General features: G+C 56.5%; 1 protein-coding gene across 2 annotated transcripts in view; it reads left to right on the top strand.

The window, feature by feature from the left end:
• The window catches only part of MYH11 (myosin heavy chain 11), a 127,420-nt gene extending 112,726 nt beyond the window's left edge, over window positions 1-14,694 (top strand). The window contains exons 32-42 of one of the 2 annotated variants that reach the window (XM_070362631.1): window positions 426-638; window positions 983-1,195; window positions 1,417-1,578; window positions 2,405-2,533; window positions 2,836-2,924; window positions 3,310-3,433; window positions 3,868-4,076; window positions 5,361-5,469; window positions 5,549-5,721; window positions 10,735-10,773; window positions 13,980-14,117. In XM_070362631.1, coding sequence (XP_070218732.1) covers window positions 426-638; window positions 983-1,195; window positions 1,417-1,578; window positions 2,405-2,533; window positions 2,836-2,924; window positions 3,310-3,433; window positions 3,868-4,076; window positions 5,361-5,469; window positions 5,549-5,721; window positions 10,735-10,765 — 1,452 coding nt within the window. In that variant the 3' untranslated portion in view covers window positions 10,766-10,773; window positions 13,980-14,117. Of the gene's footprint in view, window positions 1-425; window positions 639-982; window positions 1,196-1,416; window positions 1,579-2,404; window positions 2,534-2,835; window positions 2,925-3,309; window positions 3,434-3,867; window positions 4,077-5,360; window positions 5,470-5,548; window positions 5,722-10,734; window positions 10,774-13,979 lie in introns of both variants that reach the window. The other variant, XM_070362630.1, reaches the window with a different exon arrangement.
• The last annotated feature ends 406 nt before the right edge of the window (window positions 14,695-15,100 follow it).

Below are 15,100 nucleotides of genomic sequence, written 5' to 3' on the forward strand. Positions count from 1 at the left end.
ATGGGGTATTCTTGGAGCTGCTTCCCCCGGCAGAGGGTGTGTGCAAATCCATCCACATATTCACCATTTCTCTACTCATAGGGTACTTCTGTAAGGGAGTGACTGTGGCCACGAAACAAAAGGAAAACTGGCCTCTGGCAGGATTAAGTGTCACCCTGACCTTGGTCACAGTATGTTCTAACCAACACGGGCAGCGTTAGTGATTTCTGAGCACAAAGATACGGCGAATGCTGGCTGTGCAAAGCCGACCTAGAAGTCGGCAAGCAGGACTGTTATAAACTATTTGCATAGATATGTGACCTCCTCCCAGCCGTACCAGGATGAGTTCAGCTGCACACAAGACTTCTTCCCCCTATTTGCAGTTAAATGCAGCCGACCCTCGGGCATGCCTAGAGCTCACCTCTGGGTCTTTTGCTGTGTTGCAGTTGTTGGCCGAGGAGAAAAACATCTCTTCCAAATATGCGGATGAAAGGGACAGAGCCGAGGCAGAAGCCAGGGAAAAGGAAACCAAAGCCTTGTCGCTGGCGCGGGCCCTCGAGGAAGCCTTGGAAGCCAAAGAAGAGCTCGAGAGGACCAACAAGATGCTCAAAGCCGAGATGGAGGATCTGGTTAGCTCCAAGGACGATGTGGGCAAGAATGTAAGTGGCTCTTCATCGTCTTTGCTTGTCCATGTCCCCCCCGACCCTCTCTGCTAGTTATCAGTCCACAGGTAAAGGAGGGGGCCCCACGCCTCATTCCTGGTAAGCAATAATCAGGAACTGAAGGGAGTCCCTCGGGCTGATGCAAAGAGGGGGCCAGCCTTGGGCTGTTGGGAACAGCCTTTGGGGTAAGGTCTGAGTCAAGGGTTCCGAGAGGAAGGCTGTGGTCTGGACTCCTGGTCATGCATCCCGGGGGTATCAAAAGCCACCTCCTGGACCATGATGAGCTGCCCGTCACCGGGGGCTGCCCGACCATCTTCACGACTTCACCCCTCACGTCAAAGGTCCATGAGCTGGAGAAGTCCAAGCGGGCCCTGGAGACCCAGATGGAGGAGATGAAGACCCAGCTGGAAGAGCTCGAGGATGAGCTTCAAGCAACAGAAGACGCCAAGCTGAGGCTGGAGGTCAACATGCAGGCCCTTAAAGTACAGTTTGAGCGGGACCTCCAGGCACGGGACGAGCAGAATGAAGAAAAGCGGAGGCAACTCCAGAGGCAGGTAATCCATGGAGGGGAAAGAGGGGAGAGAGGGGAGGGGAGGGGGGCCAGCCGGCATTCCTTCCTTCTGCCACCACTTCCTGGCTTCGTGGAAACTTTGATTTCTCACCTGCAACCCAGGAATGGGAAGCCCACCTTCAGTGGTGGTGCAGACCTGGGCCGTGGGGGAAGGGATCCGAGGGGCGGCCCTGCCCTGCAGCACATGTTTCTGGCCTCACCCAGCTCCACGAATACGAGACGGAACTGGAAGACGAGAGGAAGCAACGCGCCCTGGCGGTGGCGGCCAAGAAGAAGCTGGAAGGGGATCTGAAGGACCTGGAACTGCAGGCCGACTCGGCCATCAAGGGGAGGGAGGAAGCCATCAAGCAGCTGCGAAAACTGCAGGTGGGTGACGCCCCAGGGACCAGGGAGGCGGGTCCACGGCCGTGGGAGGACGCAGCCTTCTGTCACTGGTGCCTGGCCACCTGGTGCTCTTCCATCATGCTTTTGCTTTGGGGGCTGTTTCCTGCTCTGGGGGCGGAGGTGGTGAGGTCACCCTCCACCTGGTGACCTCCACCCTCCTCCCCAGGCGAGCAGCTCAGCAACGGCCAAACACTATCCTCAGGTGTTTGGCTCCGGGCTTCCCTGGTGGCCCAGATGGTAAAGAATCTGCCTGTAATGCAGGTTCTATCCCTGGGTTAGGAAGATTCCCTGGAGAAGGGAATAGCAACCCACGTCAGTATTCTTGCCTGGAGAATTCCATGGACAGAGGGGCCTGGAGAGCTATACAGTCCATGGGGTTGCTGTGAAGAGTCAGACACCACTGAGAGGCTAACACTCAGACCTCAGCACCGTTTCTTAGGTCTGTGGAGCCCGTCCAGAGGCCCCAGGCAGCCACCTGCGGCCAAAGGCTTTGTGGTTAAATGGTGGGAAAGCCTAGGCTTCCCTGGTGGCTCCGACGGTCAAGAATCTGCCTGCAATGCAGGAGACCCAGGTTCAATCCCTAGGTTGGGAAAATCCTCTGGAGGAGGAAATGGCAACCCACTCCAGCATTCTTGCCTGGAGAATGCCCTGGACAGAGGAGCTGGCAGGCTACAGTCCACAGGGTTGCGAGGAGTCAGACACAACTGAGCAACTAACACACACACTCGGGCTGGCACAGGAAGGTAATCTGGGCCGCAGGACCCGGTGAGTAAGGACTTCTTAGCTGGTCCTGCCTGTCCTCATGCAGGCTCAGATGAAGGACTTCCAGAGAGAGCTGGAAGATGCCCGTGCCTCCCGGGACGAGATCTTTGCCACGGCCAAAGAGAATGAGAAGAAGGCCAAGAGCTTGGAGGCTGACCTCATGCAGCTACAGGAGGTAAAGCCTTATCTGCACTGTGGGGGCCCTGATGGGGGGGCCCTGGGCACCCTGGGCTCAGGCGCCCGCATTCAGCATCCCACAAGTGAGGGCTCCATAGCACGGGCGTGGAAAGACACGGGGTTTTCTCGCTGACGGATCTGCAGGCCTCCCCCCAAGCTCGGAGGAGGCCACGCCATTTTCAAGAATGGCCGTGGAGGCAGCCGGGGGCCTGCTGCTGGGAGCGGGGTAGATGCTTGGGTGGGGCTCAGGCCCTCCTGACAGGCAACCGGTTTCCTTCCTCCCCGCGTTGCAACGTCCAGGATCTAGCGGCAGCCGAGAGGGCTCGCAAGCAGGCAGACCTGGAGAAGGACGAGCTGGCCGAGGAGCTGGCCAGCAGCGTGTCGGGCAGGTAGGAGCCGCCTAGGGAAAAAGGGGTCCCTAGACTCACATGATGAGAGAGGCAGTCAGTCAGAGGACGCCTCCTGGACCATATGTTAAGGCTGAACGTGACAGCACGTTCAGCTGAGTTTGTGACAGGGGACATGTGTTTTTCACACCCTATGGGGTTGTAGTCTGGTGGGGACGGGGCATCTGGGGATGTCAGGGAGGAGCGAGCCGGTCCTCATCTCAGGCCTGGCTCCCTGCTTCCCAGCTGTGTGAGTTTGCACAAGCCTCTAAGCCTCTCTGAGTCTCGATTGTAAAAGAGGACGACCCCGAGGCACTGCTCCTCCAGGGGAGCAAGCTGCCTAAGCCAGGGGAGGCTGGAGGTCCCAGGGCGGCTGCCTTTCCCTTAGGAACGCGCTGCAGGACGAGAAGCGCCGCCTAGAGGCCCGGATCGCACAGCTCGAGGAGGAGCTGGAGGAAGAGCAAGGCAACACGGAAGCCATGAGCGAGCGCGTCCGGAAGGCCACGCAGCAGGTGGGGCCGGGGCCGCCTGCACCCGCCCTGCGACAGGCTCCGGTGTGCCAGGCCCGGGAGGGGGTGGGACGAGGCAGGAGAGTAGGGACCCGGCACATCCCGCTCCGGAGCACCCACTCCCTCCTCTCCGGTCACCCCAGCACCCGGCCTGCAGGGCCTCCCATGGTGGCTCTCTCCAGCAGACGAGGCTCACCCAGAAGGGCTTGGCGGTCTCCTTCCTGCCTTTTCCTTAGCCCCCACCTCCTGACAGTGAGCACCCTCCACGATGGGCACCGGGGCCCCCTCGTGGAGCCGGCATGGCACTGAGATGTGGCCTGGAAGGGCTGCCCCTTGGCTGAGCCTTGAAGGACGGCCAGGGAGGGGCTGCGTGCCAGAGGGGAGGGAGGGGGGCTTCCGGGCACCCTCCACCTGGTGACCTCCACCCTCCTCCCCAGGCGGAGCAGCTCAGCAACGAGCTGGCCACGGAGCGCAGTGCAGCCCAGAAGAATGAGAACGCGCGGCAGCAGCTTGAGCGGCAGAATAAGGAGCTGCGGAGCAAGCTGCAGGAGATGGAGGGGGCAGTCAAGTCCAAGTTCAAGTCCACCATTGCGGCCCTGGAGGCCAAGATCGCACAGCTGGAGGAGCAGGTGGAGCAGGAGGCCAGGTATGGGGGCCAAGGGGGCCATCGAGCAGCACCCCAAAGACCGCCTGCTTGCCAGCGAGCGGTGGGGGCGTGGAGGGGTCAGCCAGTCTCCCTGGGCATCAGCTCTGGCCGAGAATTGGCTCAGAGGTGCCCGCGTGGCAGCTGTTCTGGGTGAACTGAGAACACGGGCAGGCGCTGTGCCCGGAGTGAGCCTCTGAGACGCCAGCTGCTCTAAGCGGCCAGACTCCTCAGTGATGTCAGCCGGGCTTCCCGGGAGCTCCCGGGACTTTGCCTAACCCGTGTCTGCAGGCTGTCATGTTAACGGGTACAGCAAACATCCGGGTCCTCAGCCCCTTCAGCACCCACAGTCATGGGCAGGCTGCTCACTGACACGCGGTCCCTGAGCTGACCATCAGACAGGGTCTAGATCCTTACACTGTTTTTGCCCTTTTCTGTGGTGACTTCATAGAAAAGTCATGTGCCACAACAGTTCACCAATTTAAAGCATACGGCTCAGTGTGTGTGTGTGTGCTTAGTCGCTCAGTCATGTCCAGCTCTTTGCGATCCCATGGACTGTAGCCCGCCAGGTTCCTCTGCCCATGGAATTCTCTAGACAAGAATACTGGAGTGGGTAGCTATGCCCTTCTCCAGGGGATCTTCCCAACCCAGGGATCGAGTCCAGGTCTCCCGCAGTGCAGGCAGATTCCTCACCATCTGAGCCACCAGGGCAGTGCAGTGGCTCTCAGTGTACAGTTCACAGGCACACATTCACTACAGTCAACTGTGGCACATTAAGAGAACCAGTAAGAAGCCCTGTGTCCTTAGCCATCACCCTCTATTTCGCATCCCCGGCTCCAGGCAACCGCTCATCTACTTTCTGTCTCTATTGTCTATTCCGGACGTTTCGCAAAGTGGGAGCATATAACACAGGGCCTCTTGTTAAGACTGGCTTTCTTTCACTGAGAACGTTTCCAAGGTTCTCCCGCGCTGTAGCTAGGGTCAGCACGTCATGCCTTTTCATGGACGATTTCTCAGAATGAGCTGTGATTCGGGCTCAGGAAAAGTGCCCATGTGGGGACTTCCCTGTTGGCCCTTCATGTCTAAGACTCTGTGCTCCCAATGCAGGGGGGACAAGGGTTCGTTCCCAGGTCAGAGAACTAGATCCCACATGCCACAGCTAAGACCCAGTGCAGCCAAATAATTAAAAAAAAAAGTGCCCACGTGGGTGATGCTGGTCGGGTTCACGCACTGGCTGCAGGGAGGCCCTCCCCATCTGAACCTTCCCTGCTTGCCCCGTGTGCGCAGAGAGAAACAGGCGACCGCCAAGGCACTGAAGCAGAAGGACAAGAAGCTGAAGGAGGCCCTGCTGCAGGTGGAGGATGAGCGCAAGATGGCAGAGCAGTACAAGGAGCAGGTAACCGCGCCCCGGCCCCCCGCCCAGCCCCGCAGGCCCCGCCACGCACCCGCCTGACTCTCGGGCTGCTCCTTGCCAGGCCGAGAAAGGAAACCTGAGGGTCAAGCAACTCAAGAGGCAGCTGGAGGAGGCGGAGGAGGAGTCCCAGCGCATCAATGCCAACCGCAGGAAACTGCAGCGTGAGCTGGACGAGGCCACGGAGAGCAACGAGGCCATGGGCCGCGAGGTGACAGCACTCAAGAGCAAGCTCAGGTGAGGTGCCGGCCCCCAGGGTCCTCGGGTAGCAGACGGAGTGCGCGGGGTGCCCTGAAACACCCACAGTGGCTCAAGGGCCCTCTCCCCAGAGCCGCTGAGCTCATCATGTATGCAGCACCAGCCTGTGCTGGATGTGGGAGGGGCTCAGGTCACGGGGGCCCTGCCTCTGAGCGGCTCTCCTTCTGTTCCAACAACCAGTCCCTTCCTGTCCTCCTGGTGAGGAGCAGGAGAACCAGGCGGTGTCTCCCTGTCTCCTAAGTCCCTTCTTCTCTGTGTCAGGACATTGGCAGACTCCCTTCTCTCTTTCCCTCTCTTCTGGACTCTCTTCCCCACTCTTCCTAACTCAGGGTTTCTCCGTCCGATCGCCATCCAGGGCTGAACAACTCTTTGTTTATCATGGGCTTCCCTGGTAGCTCAGATGGTAGAGAATCTGCTTGCAATTCAGAAGACCCAGGTTCGATCCCTGGGTTGGGAAGATCCCCTGGAGAAGGGCGGGGCGACCCACTCCAGTATTCTTGCCTGGAGAATCCCATGGACAGAGGAGCCTGGTGGGCTACCGTCAGTCCAGGGGGTTGCAAAGAGTCGGACGTGACTGAGCGACTGTCACGGGCTGGCCTGTGCCCTGCAGGACGCTGAGCAGCACTCCTGGCCTCCACAAGCTAGATGCAGTGGGACATCCCCTGCTGTCCCTGGGGGGTGCTGTTGCCCACAGTCAAGCCCCTCTGCCCTAAGTGGGCAGGGTTGTTTTCTCTCCCACCCCTGAACCTCTGGGCCTGAAGGTGGTAGGTGCTTCCTGCTTCCCAGGGCTCCTTCCAGGCCCTGGTCCACCCAGTTCCCTGAAAGGCCTAGCTCCACGCTTTCTGTGTCATCCATCCACACCCTGCAGGCGGGTGATCCAGCCTCAAGTCCATGACCTTCTCTCCTCCAGGGCCCTGCCACTCACCTGCACTCCTGCTAACTCTCAGCTCTAACCTGACCATCAGGGATCACATCATCAGCTCACCCCACCTTTCTTCAGCTCTCCCCTCTGTCTCCACTGGGGTCTTGCACCCCTCGGCTCATCCTCTAGCAGCCCCACTGACTGCACAGTTATGATCAGCCTCTTCCACATCCTCCACACTGTGGTCCCTCTTCCTGCTGTGCTGGGCTTATTTGGTTAAAATACAACCCAAATGAAATCCAACTGCCAACCTTCTGCAGCTCTAAGCTGTGCGAGAAAGCCAACAGGAGCGCTGCCACTTCATTGAGAAACGTGCCACTGAGACACCAGGCTGACCCCACTTACTGCTGCCGGGACTTTCCCCTCCCCCTCCCCCCACCCCTCCCCCTCCTCTCAGCCTCCCCCCACCCCCCACCCTCTCACCCCTCCCCTCCCCCAGCCTCACCCCTCCCCTCCCCCACCCGCCTCTCCCCCACCCTCTCACCCAATTCTCCCCTCCCCTCCCCCATCCTTTCACCCCTCCCCAATCCTCTCACCCCTCCCCTGCCCTCTCACCCCTCCCCTCCCCCAGCCTCACCCTCCCCCTTTTCACCCTTCCATCCTCTCACCCTTCCCCTCCCCACCTTCTCCCCCTCTTTCCCCCACCCTCTCACTCCTCCCCTACCCTCTCACTCCTCACCTCTCCCCTCCCCCATCCTTTCATCCCTCCCCATCCTCTCACCCCTCCCCCCACCCTCACCCCTCCCTTCCCCAGCCTCCCCTCCCCCACTTTTCACCCCTCCCATCCTCTCACCCTTCCCTCCCCCACCATCTCCCCTCCCTCCCTCTCTCTCTCACCCCTCCCTCCCTCCCCCCCCCCCCCCCCCCCTCCCCCTCCCCTCCCCCTCCCCTCCCCCCCTCTCACCCCTCCCCTCCCCCCTCCCCCTCTCACCTCACCAACTTAGGCACCTGCTTTTCACCCTCCCTGAACTTACTCCCTCTGCCATCCTCAGTCTCCACTGATGACTTCGCTTCCTCTTTAACTGAAAAAAGGAAAGCATCGTGAAGTATAAACAAGCCCCCACTTCTCCATACCTCTCTACATCTGTACTCATTTCCTCTACTTTTCCCCCCATTTCTGTGCTCAACTGTCCAGCACCAACTGAGGTCAACCCCACCACTAGACCCCTCACCCTCTTGTTTAACCAAGGATGTTGCTCCCTAAAGTCTTACCCTTCTACCCTGTGATATATTCTCTCTCGCTGAGTCGCTCCATCAGCTGAACAAACCCAACCCCACTTCCCTGCAGCCTGTCACCGTGAAACTCCCGATTCGATTCGGCAGCATACGTGGTGCCTCTGCACAGGCCTCCCGGCCCCGCCCTCACCGCTGTCCTTCCCACTTTCTGGCCGCCCTTCACCTCTTCTGCTGGTGCCGCACCTTAAAGGCCAGTTGCTGCTGGTCTGCCCAGACTGCCACCCTGGTCCTCTCTCCATCTCCATCTCCACTCACTCCTCAGGTGAATCTCAACCAGCCTGGTGGCTTTGGAATTCCATCCACAGCTAGTGACTTCCTAGTTTATCTCCTGCCCAGACTTCCTGGGATTCCAGACTTCCTTGACCTTCCTATTCAGTGCCTAACAGGCAGCCCACACCCAAACACACCCCGACCTGAGCCCTGACTGAACCCTCTCATCCCCAACCAGCTCCTCGCACAGTCCTCCCCGGTTCAAAGCTGCTGTTAACCTAGGCCAGAAGCTGCCTTATTGTTCTCTCCATTACACCATGCATCCAAGCTGTTGAGAAATCCAGTCAACTTTCCCTTAAAAAATACTCTGCATCCAGAATCCATCCACTTCTTGCCACCTCGTCCAACCTACCCTCTCCTCCCATCTGGACGACTTTCTCAGCCTCCTTGTGGGCCTCTCACATCCATACTGGCCTCTTACAGCCTGTTCTCAACACAGAAATGGTGTGGGGTCATGCCCCTCCTTTGTTTGGAGCCCTCCATGGGCCCCCATCTCGCTCAAAGTAACATCTTGACAACGGTTAGTTCCACCAGGCCCTGCACGATCTCTGTCCTCTGCCTCCTAAGTTACCCTCCACCTCTCCATCTTCTGCCTCAGGGCCCTTGAACTGGCTACAGTCTCTGCCTGGAATGCTCTTCCCGCAGCTCATTGCAACAGCTGCCCCCTCCTTGTCTTCCTTCAGGTGTTTGCTCATCCATGTGATCAGAACCTCCTGTCTCACTCCCTGGCATTCTCCTCTCTCTTACCCACCTGTCATCATGGAGCTTGTTATTCTTGTATTTATGTCACATACAGTCTGTCCTCACTCTTGGCCTGCAAGGCCATAAACACAGAGGCTGTGTCTGCTTATTCATCCCCAGTGTCTGGGCACAAAATAAACCTTCAGTCGTTGGGTCAGAGATGACGTTTCTTCAACCTCAGCCATTCTCACACCACCTTTCCCATTTGCCTTGGTCTCTCACCACCTGTCCTTTTGTCGACTTGATACTTTCTGTGAAGTTTACTGTGTAAACCATACATGTGTCTATTCACAAATGAAACCTACCTCCCCTGTATCGTTAAACCAGGGTCCCTTGCATCAGCAGGTCCCAATCAAGTTAAACACAGTGAAAACAAGACAACAGTGAGTTCTAGCTATTGTGGCCACAAACTGATGACTGTGACCCGAAGGCCGACTTCTCATTAAAAAGGCAATGACAAAAAACATTAGCACCAGACTCTCTGACATAATCAGATGTATTTAAAGAGTGGGAAGGGGAACCCCTTTCTCAAGGTGCCATTAAGCAACCCGAAGGCATGCCTGGGAACCCTCTGAAATCACCTGGCATCTCAGCTCCAGACCCTGAGAACCGTTCTAGGAGACAAGGGGAAGCCTGAACCGCTTTCACAAGCCGGGAGTGAGCAGCGGGTTCCAAGTGCAGGCGTTCAGGAAGGAGCCCCCTGCCGGTGCGAGGTGGCGGGCGGGCGGCGTGTCCCCACTGCTGGAGCCCCCAGAGCCCTCTCTGCTGCTGACCGGACGCTGCCCTTCCGTGGGCATGGGCTGAGCAGTGGGGCGCACTCAGCCACCCCAGCTCTCTTGCCATTTTGTTATCACTGTCCCTTTCTTGGGACTGATGTCTTTTTTTTTTTTTTAATTTTTAAAATCTTTAGGGTGCACTTCGAGGCTTATGAGATCTTAGTTCCTGGACCAGGGACTGAACCCAGTCCTTGGCAGAGAGAGCTCAGAGTGCCAACTAGACTGCCAGGATATTCCTGGGACCCGTCATTCGTGCAGCACAAGTTGACTATCCCTTTTGGATTCTGTCCCATATAACTGACCCTTCTCAGGGCCATACAGGCCGGTATTAGACCACCCACTTTTTACAGTTAACATAAGCATACACGTACATATGGGTGGAAGACAGCTCCCACCTTTGCTGCCTTCTCTGAGTCCTCCAAACATGCAAAAACCCAAGATCAAGCGCAGGAACTATGAGTGAGGTTCGCAAGCCTAGCCAGCTTCTCCATGAGCAAGGAATTACAATGCACGTTTCACAGATTTTACCAGCCAGATACATCGCAATACGAGCCCTCATTAGAGCCTGACCAATGCACCCATCCCTCCCCAGACTGCCAGGCATCTCCACGTGAGCTGCCCAGGTGCCCGCCTCTACCTCCTGGCTACGGGCGTGAGAGGCAGTAGAGACAGTCATGGTAATGGAGCGACAGGCTGCTGCAGGCTCCTTGCCTGGAGCTGTTCAGGTTCTGGTCTTACAAGGATCTTCTGGCCTAGCTTACTCAGATTCCTTTACCTTCCTGAAGAGAAATGCAGAAGGGGAGGAAGCCATTGAGCCTGTGTTCTTTAAGCTCTGAAGGACAGAAAGTGCTTTTTAATTGGAAAAAAACAGACCACTTGTCCCTTTGTGTGCCCGCTTCCCTGAGTGCTTGGTGGCTGCAGGCGTTCCGCTGTAAGGGTCCTTAAAAGTGGCTGTAACTACTGAATTGAAGCAAACGCTTTTAATGATTAAACTCGCACTTGAACAGGAGGATGGTAACCACTGGGGACTCTCTCTCTCTGTTTCAGAGCCCCTCTCCCCCAGGAAACTCCGCAATGACTCACCAGGTATCATGCCTGCAGCTTCGCGGCTCGTGTGTGCGTGTGTGGCTCCTGGTTTCCATTTCCTTTCTGCCAGCACGCGCCCCCGTCTCCCTGTCCCCCTTCGTGGGCCCTCCCAAACTTCTGAGATGTCTACCAAGTCCGAAGGCTTAGGGATCTTAGGTCCAAAACGGTCTTTCGTCAAAGCCAACATGCACCCAAACATGCATCTTCACAAAGTCTCCTTCCTTCCTCCCGCTTGGGCGTCTGACGTGGCACTGATGTGGCCTGTCACACTGCGTGCTGACAAGTTCAGAGGCTGTTTTGCGTGGCTTGGAGGGTTCTTACCTGGGCGGCAGGCCCCTCGTACACAGTGAGGCCACGGCTGGGCTGTGCCCCCTCGTCCAGCTCAGGCACCTTGCTGAGCAGAGGCACCAGCACCACTGTCCAGGTACCTTCCTGGAGAATGGCTGTCATCGGCTGGTCTGGTTCACAAGTTGGAGTGAGCCAGGAACAGGGTCATGGTGGCCCCCAGCCACAGGCCCCCCCGGGCTGGGGTTTCCACACATGCGTGCGAGCGAACGAGCTCTCATCCCGATGTCTCACCCTCACTAGGGCTGCGTGGGGCTTCAGTGAGGTCGGCCGCTAACCACATCTTGAGCGCACGAAGGCCAGGTCAGGCCGAGTCTTTCCCAGAGGCCTCACAGGCACGTGTTCACAGACCAGGGATGGACACCCACGACTCCGGGGGTGCACGGAGCCATCAAAGACAGGGGCCAGAGGCCTCGGCTTCTCTGGGATTCTAACATCTTCACACGTGCAGTTGGGCTCTGGGGCCCGGCTTCCCCGTCATCCTCTTTGAGGCCCAGCCAGCCCTGCCTTCTGTCTGTCTGCTCTCCTGGAGAAATCTCAGCTTTGCTGTCGCTGTACCCATAATACTTAAAGGTGGAGGGGGTCTAGGCAGGAGCTTTAGGCAGGAGCGTCACGCCTCTGGGGCACTGCTCTTGAGCGGCTCTCCTGGCAGCTCTTCCGGATCGTGGGATAAGCTGGGTCCCAGGCTTGGCTGGAGTGTAGGCCCTCCATCAGGTTGATGGAACCTGAATCCTTGTAGGGTAGCAGGCCCTACACGCTCATGCTCATTCCTGGGACGCCAGCAGTGCCTGAGATATGTTCCTGAGTCCGTGAACAGAACCCAAATTCTCCAGAATCAGACACTTAAAGCAAATTTTTAGAGGAGTCCCTTACTTCCTTTGGCAGAGACAGCCAGTTATCAACTTTTGCCTAGCATATGAGTCCTGTTCCTTCAAGCAAGCCTCCTGAACCAAAACAGACCAGCTTCAGGCCTGGTGCCCACACAGGGGGGCTTCCAGGGACCCAGGAGTGATTGATTTACTTCTTAAGCCAAAGGAGCACATTGATCAGTTCAACTCCTCTACTTAGCAAACGTGGGCTTCCCAGGTGGGGAAGCGAGTGGTAAAGAACCCACATTCCAATGCAGGAGATATGAGAGACTCGTGTTCCATCCCTGGGTCAGGAAGATCCCCTGGAGGAGGGCGTGACAACCCACTCCAGTATTCTTGCCTGGAACATCCCCATGGTCTGAGGAGCCTGGAGGGCTACAGTTCACGGGGTCACAAAAGAGTTGGACACGACTAAAGCAGCTTAGCACACACGCAGTTAGCAAGTACAGGCTCTTCTGAGAGGCAAAGGGAAACCGAGGCACTGTTTCCCAGCCCATCCCATCCAGTGTTGAACCTGGAAGGTTAGACACAGAGGAGAAAGCTGTGTGGACGACTGCTGAGCCCTGCATGCCGAGAGAACACGCTGCTAGGGAAGGAAGAGATTTTTAAAGGTCACCTCTAGGGAGGGAGTGATATAAAGTTACTTTCAAAGGAGTTGGGGACCTAGAAGCTTCCTCTGATGGGAGGAAGACTGCCCTGAGTCTTTAGTTGGCGGTGCCTACCACTTTAAGTATTTATTCCTGATCGCTGCCCCCTTGGAAGTACCATCTGCCACACCCAGTGGGCTTTACCGGCCCAGGTCCTCCCACCCTTGGACCCCAGATGGCTTGTGCTGGGAAGCCTGTCAGCGATCAGGAATCTCTGGGCCTTGCTTCTGCCTCCTGTCTTGCCTGTCTGAGTCGCCCCCTGTGACTAAAGAATCGATGGGCTGGGCTCACCCTCGTGGCTTTCCTTTGTCCCGCCTTTGTGTCGTGAAGTGGATCGTTTTTTGTTGCAAAAGTCTGCTTTCTTCTTAGACATCCTAAAATGAGTTAAGACCCATCAAACGGGGTCAGATGGCCAGAGCTCAATATATAACATTATTTGTTGTGGTTGCTGAAAAGAAGGCGAACATTCCTTCCAAATGGTGGAGGTTAAGAGCAGGCGGGTCTGACTTTTCCTCCTGCCTGCCTGCCCTGCCTTCTTACACAAAGCTTCCCTGCCAGTGAGCAGGCCGGGCCCTGGTGGGAAAAGGGCATCCAGCAGGACAGAGACGAGGCGATGGGAGTGGGAAAGACAGAAAGGGGCGTCCCACCAGTTAGGGGGACACCTTGGATTAACGGGTCTAATGTTTTTCTGACAAATATCCACTGAGCACCTGTTGTTTGCCTTGCACGGTGCCTGCCATGGTGAGCACGAAACAGACGAGATCCCTGCCCTGGGGGAACTCAGTCCAAGAATTCTGCTCCACGGAAGCAGGGTGTGTTGGTGCCTTTAACCAGACAGCATTCTTCTGGCGACCACACAGGGACCTCCTTCCCTCTCAAGGCTGCCCTTGGTGGTCACACTCACGTTCCTCCAATTCAAAACCTAACCCCCTCCCCACTTTTCCTTCTGCAAAAGAGGAGGTGTGGACACAACAGGTCCCCCTCATCCCAGCCCCAGAGGGTAGGAATAATCCCACGTGGGGCCATCACCCTACTTGCCTCTCCCCCTTCTTTTCTAAATACAAGTCCACAGCCAACCAGAAGCCAGTGGGTCAGCAACTGACCAAGCCAGACATTTTTTTAAAGCAGACGGTCCTGCTTTGAAAAACCTATTCTGCCCCCATTGCAGCTGATTAAATGCACCCATACCTCCAGACGGGTCAGGATTTGTTCACTTCCACCTGAATATATTTGCGTCTCATTTGTTCCAAGTCTCTGTTTGTTCTCTGCTCAGTCTGAAAACCTCCTCCAATCTCGTGGGAGGTTTCTGTACTAAACAAACGTGTGTCTTCTTAAAAACCCACAGGCGAGGGAACGAGACCTCTTTTGTTCCCACAAGAAGGTCTGGAGGACGTAGAGTTATTGAGAACGCAGATGGGTCTGAGGAGGAAATGGACGCTCGTGATGCTGACTTCAACGGAACCAAAGCCAGTGAATGAATGACTTGCTCAAAAACGGCACAGAACCAAACCCAGTGGACTCCGCTTAGCACTGTCTAAATCCATTTTCAAACTCCAAACATCACAGACACCCCTCACGATGAATATAAACACCGCCCTGCATTCAGGGCATCATCTTAAGTTTGGAACGAGGTACCAAAGAGCGAAAAATCCAACAGGAGACACAGACACACCCAACCTCTCTGCCAAGACCTGTGCAGAGATTTTTTTGAATTTTTAGAAAGATATATCCACGGTAACTGATCACTGGCAACCTTACATGAAACGAGGAGAAAGTCACCACGGAAACGGGTGCCCCTGCTCCCACTCCCCAACTTTCCTGCCCTGTGGACCCTTCCATCATCCCGGGGTGGGGGTGGGGGCCGGTTTGAGAATTCCTCTTCCCTCTGGTTCCCACACGTCAGATGCACACAGTTCACTGAGACCAAGTGCCTTCTGTAGTCACGTGAGTTACAAAGGAGACGCCGCTCAAAGGCTAAGAGCAGGAAATTCACACTGTTTTATATGCACTGACTGTACTTAAGGACACCCTCACTAATAAAAGGTTATAAATCACTACAACCGAGTTGGCTTTTCTGTTGCTTTCTAGAGAAAAAGGACAGGACGAGATGGGTAGGGGAGGGAGAGGGGGCAGAGTGGCCTCATTTATGATGATCCTATGAAGTCAGTGGAGCAGGAACTGGCAACCCACTGGCAACAGTATTCTTGCCTGGAAAATCCCATAGACAGAGGAACCTGGTGGGTTCCAGTCCATAGGGTTGCAATGAGGCAGATATGACTAAGTGACTAACGTTTATGAAGTCAGGGTTGTTAATTCATTAAATGGGGAAACTGAGGTCTAGGGAGGTGAGATGAATTGTCCAACACTCCACAGCTGGCCAGGAGGAGAGCGGAACCTCAGAGTGAGCCTGAGGGAGGGGCTCTTCCACGCAGGAGGTGAGCAGCTCGTGGCTCAGGGAGAGGACGG

Source organism: Bos mutus, chromosome 25, assembly GCF_027580195.1.
Source record: "Bos mutus isolate GX-2022 chromosome 25, NWIPB_WYAK_1.1, whole genome shotgun sequence".
NCBI lineage: Eukaryota > Metazoa > Chordata > Mammalia > Artiodactyla > Bovidae > Bos > Bos mutus.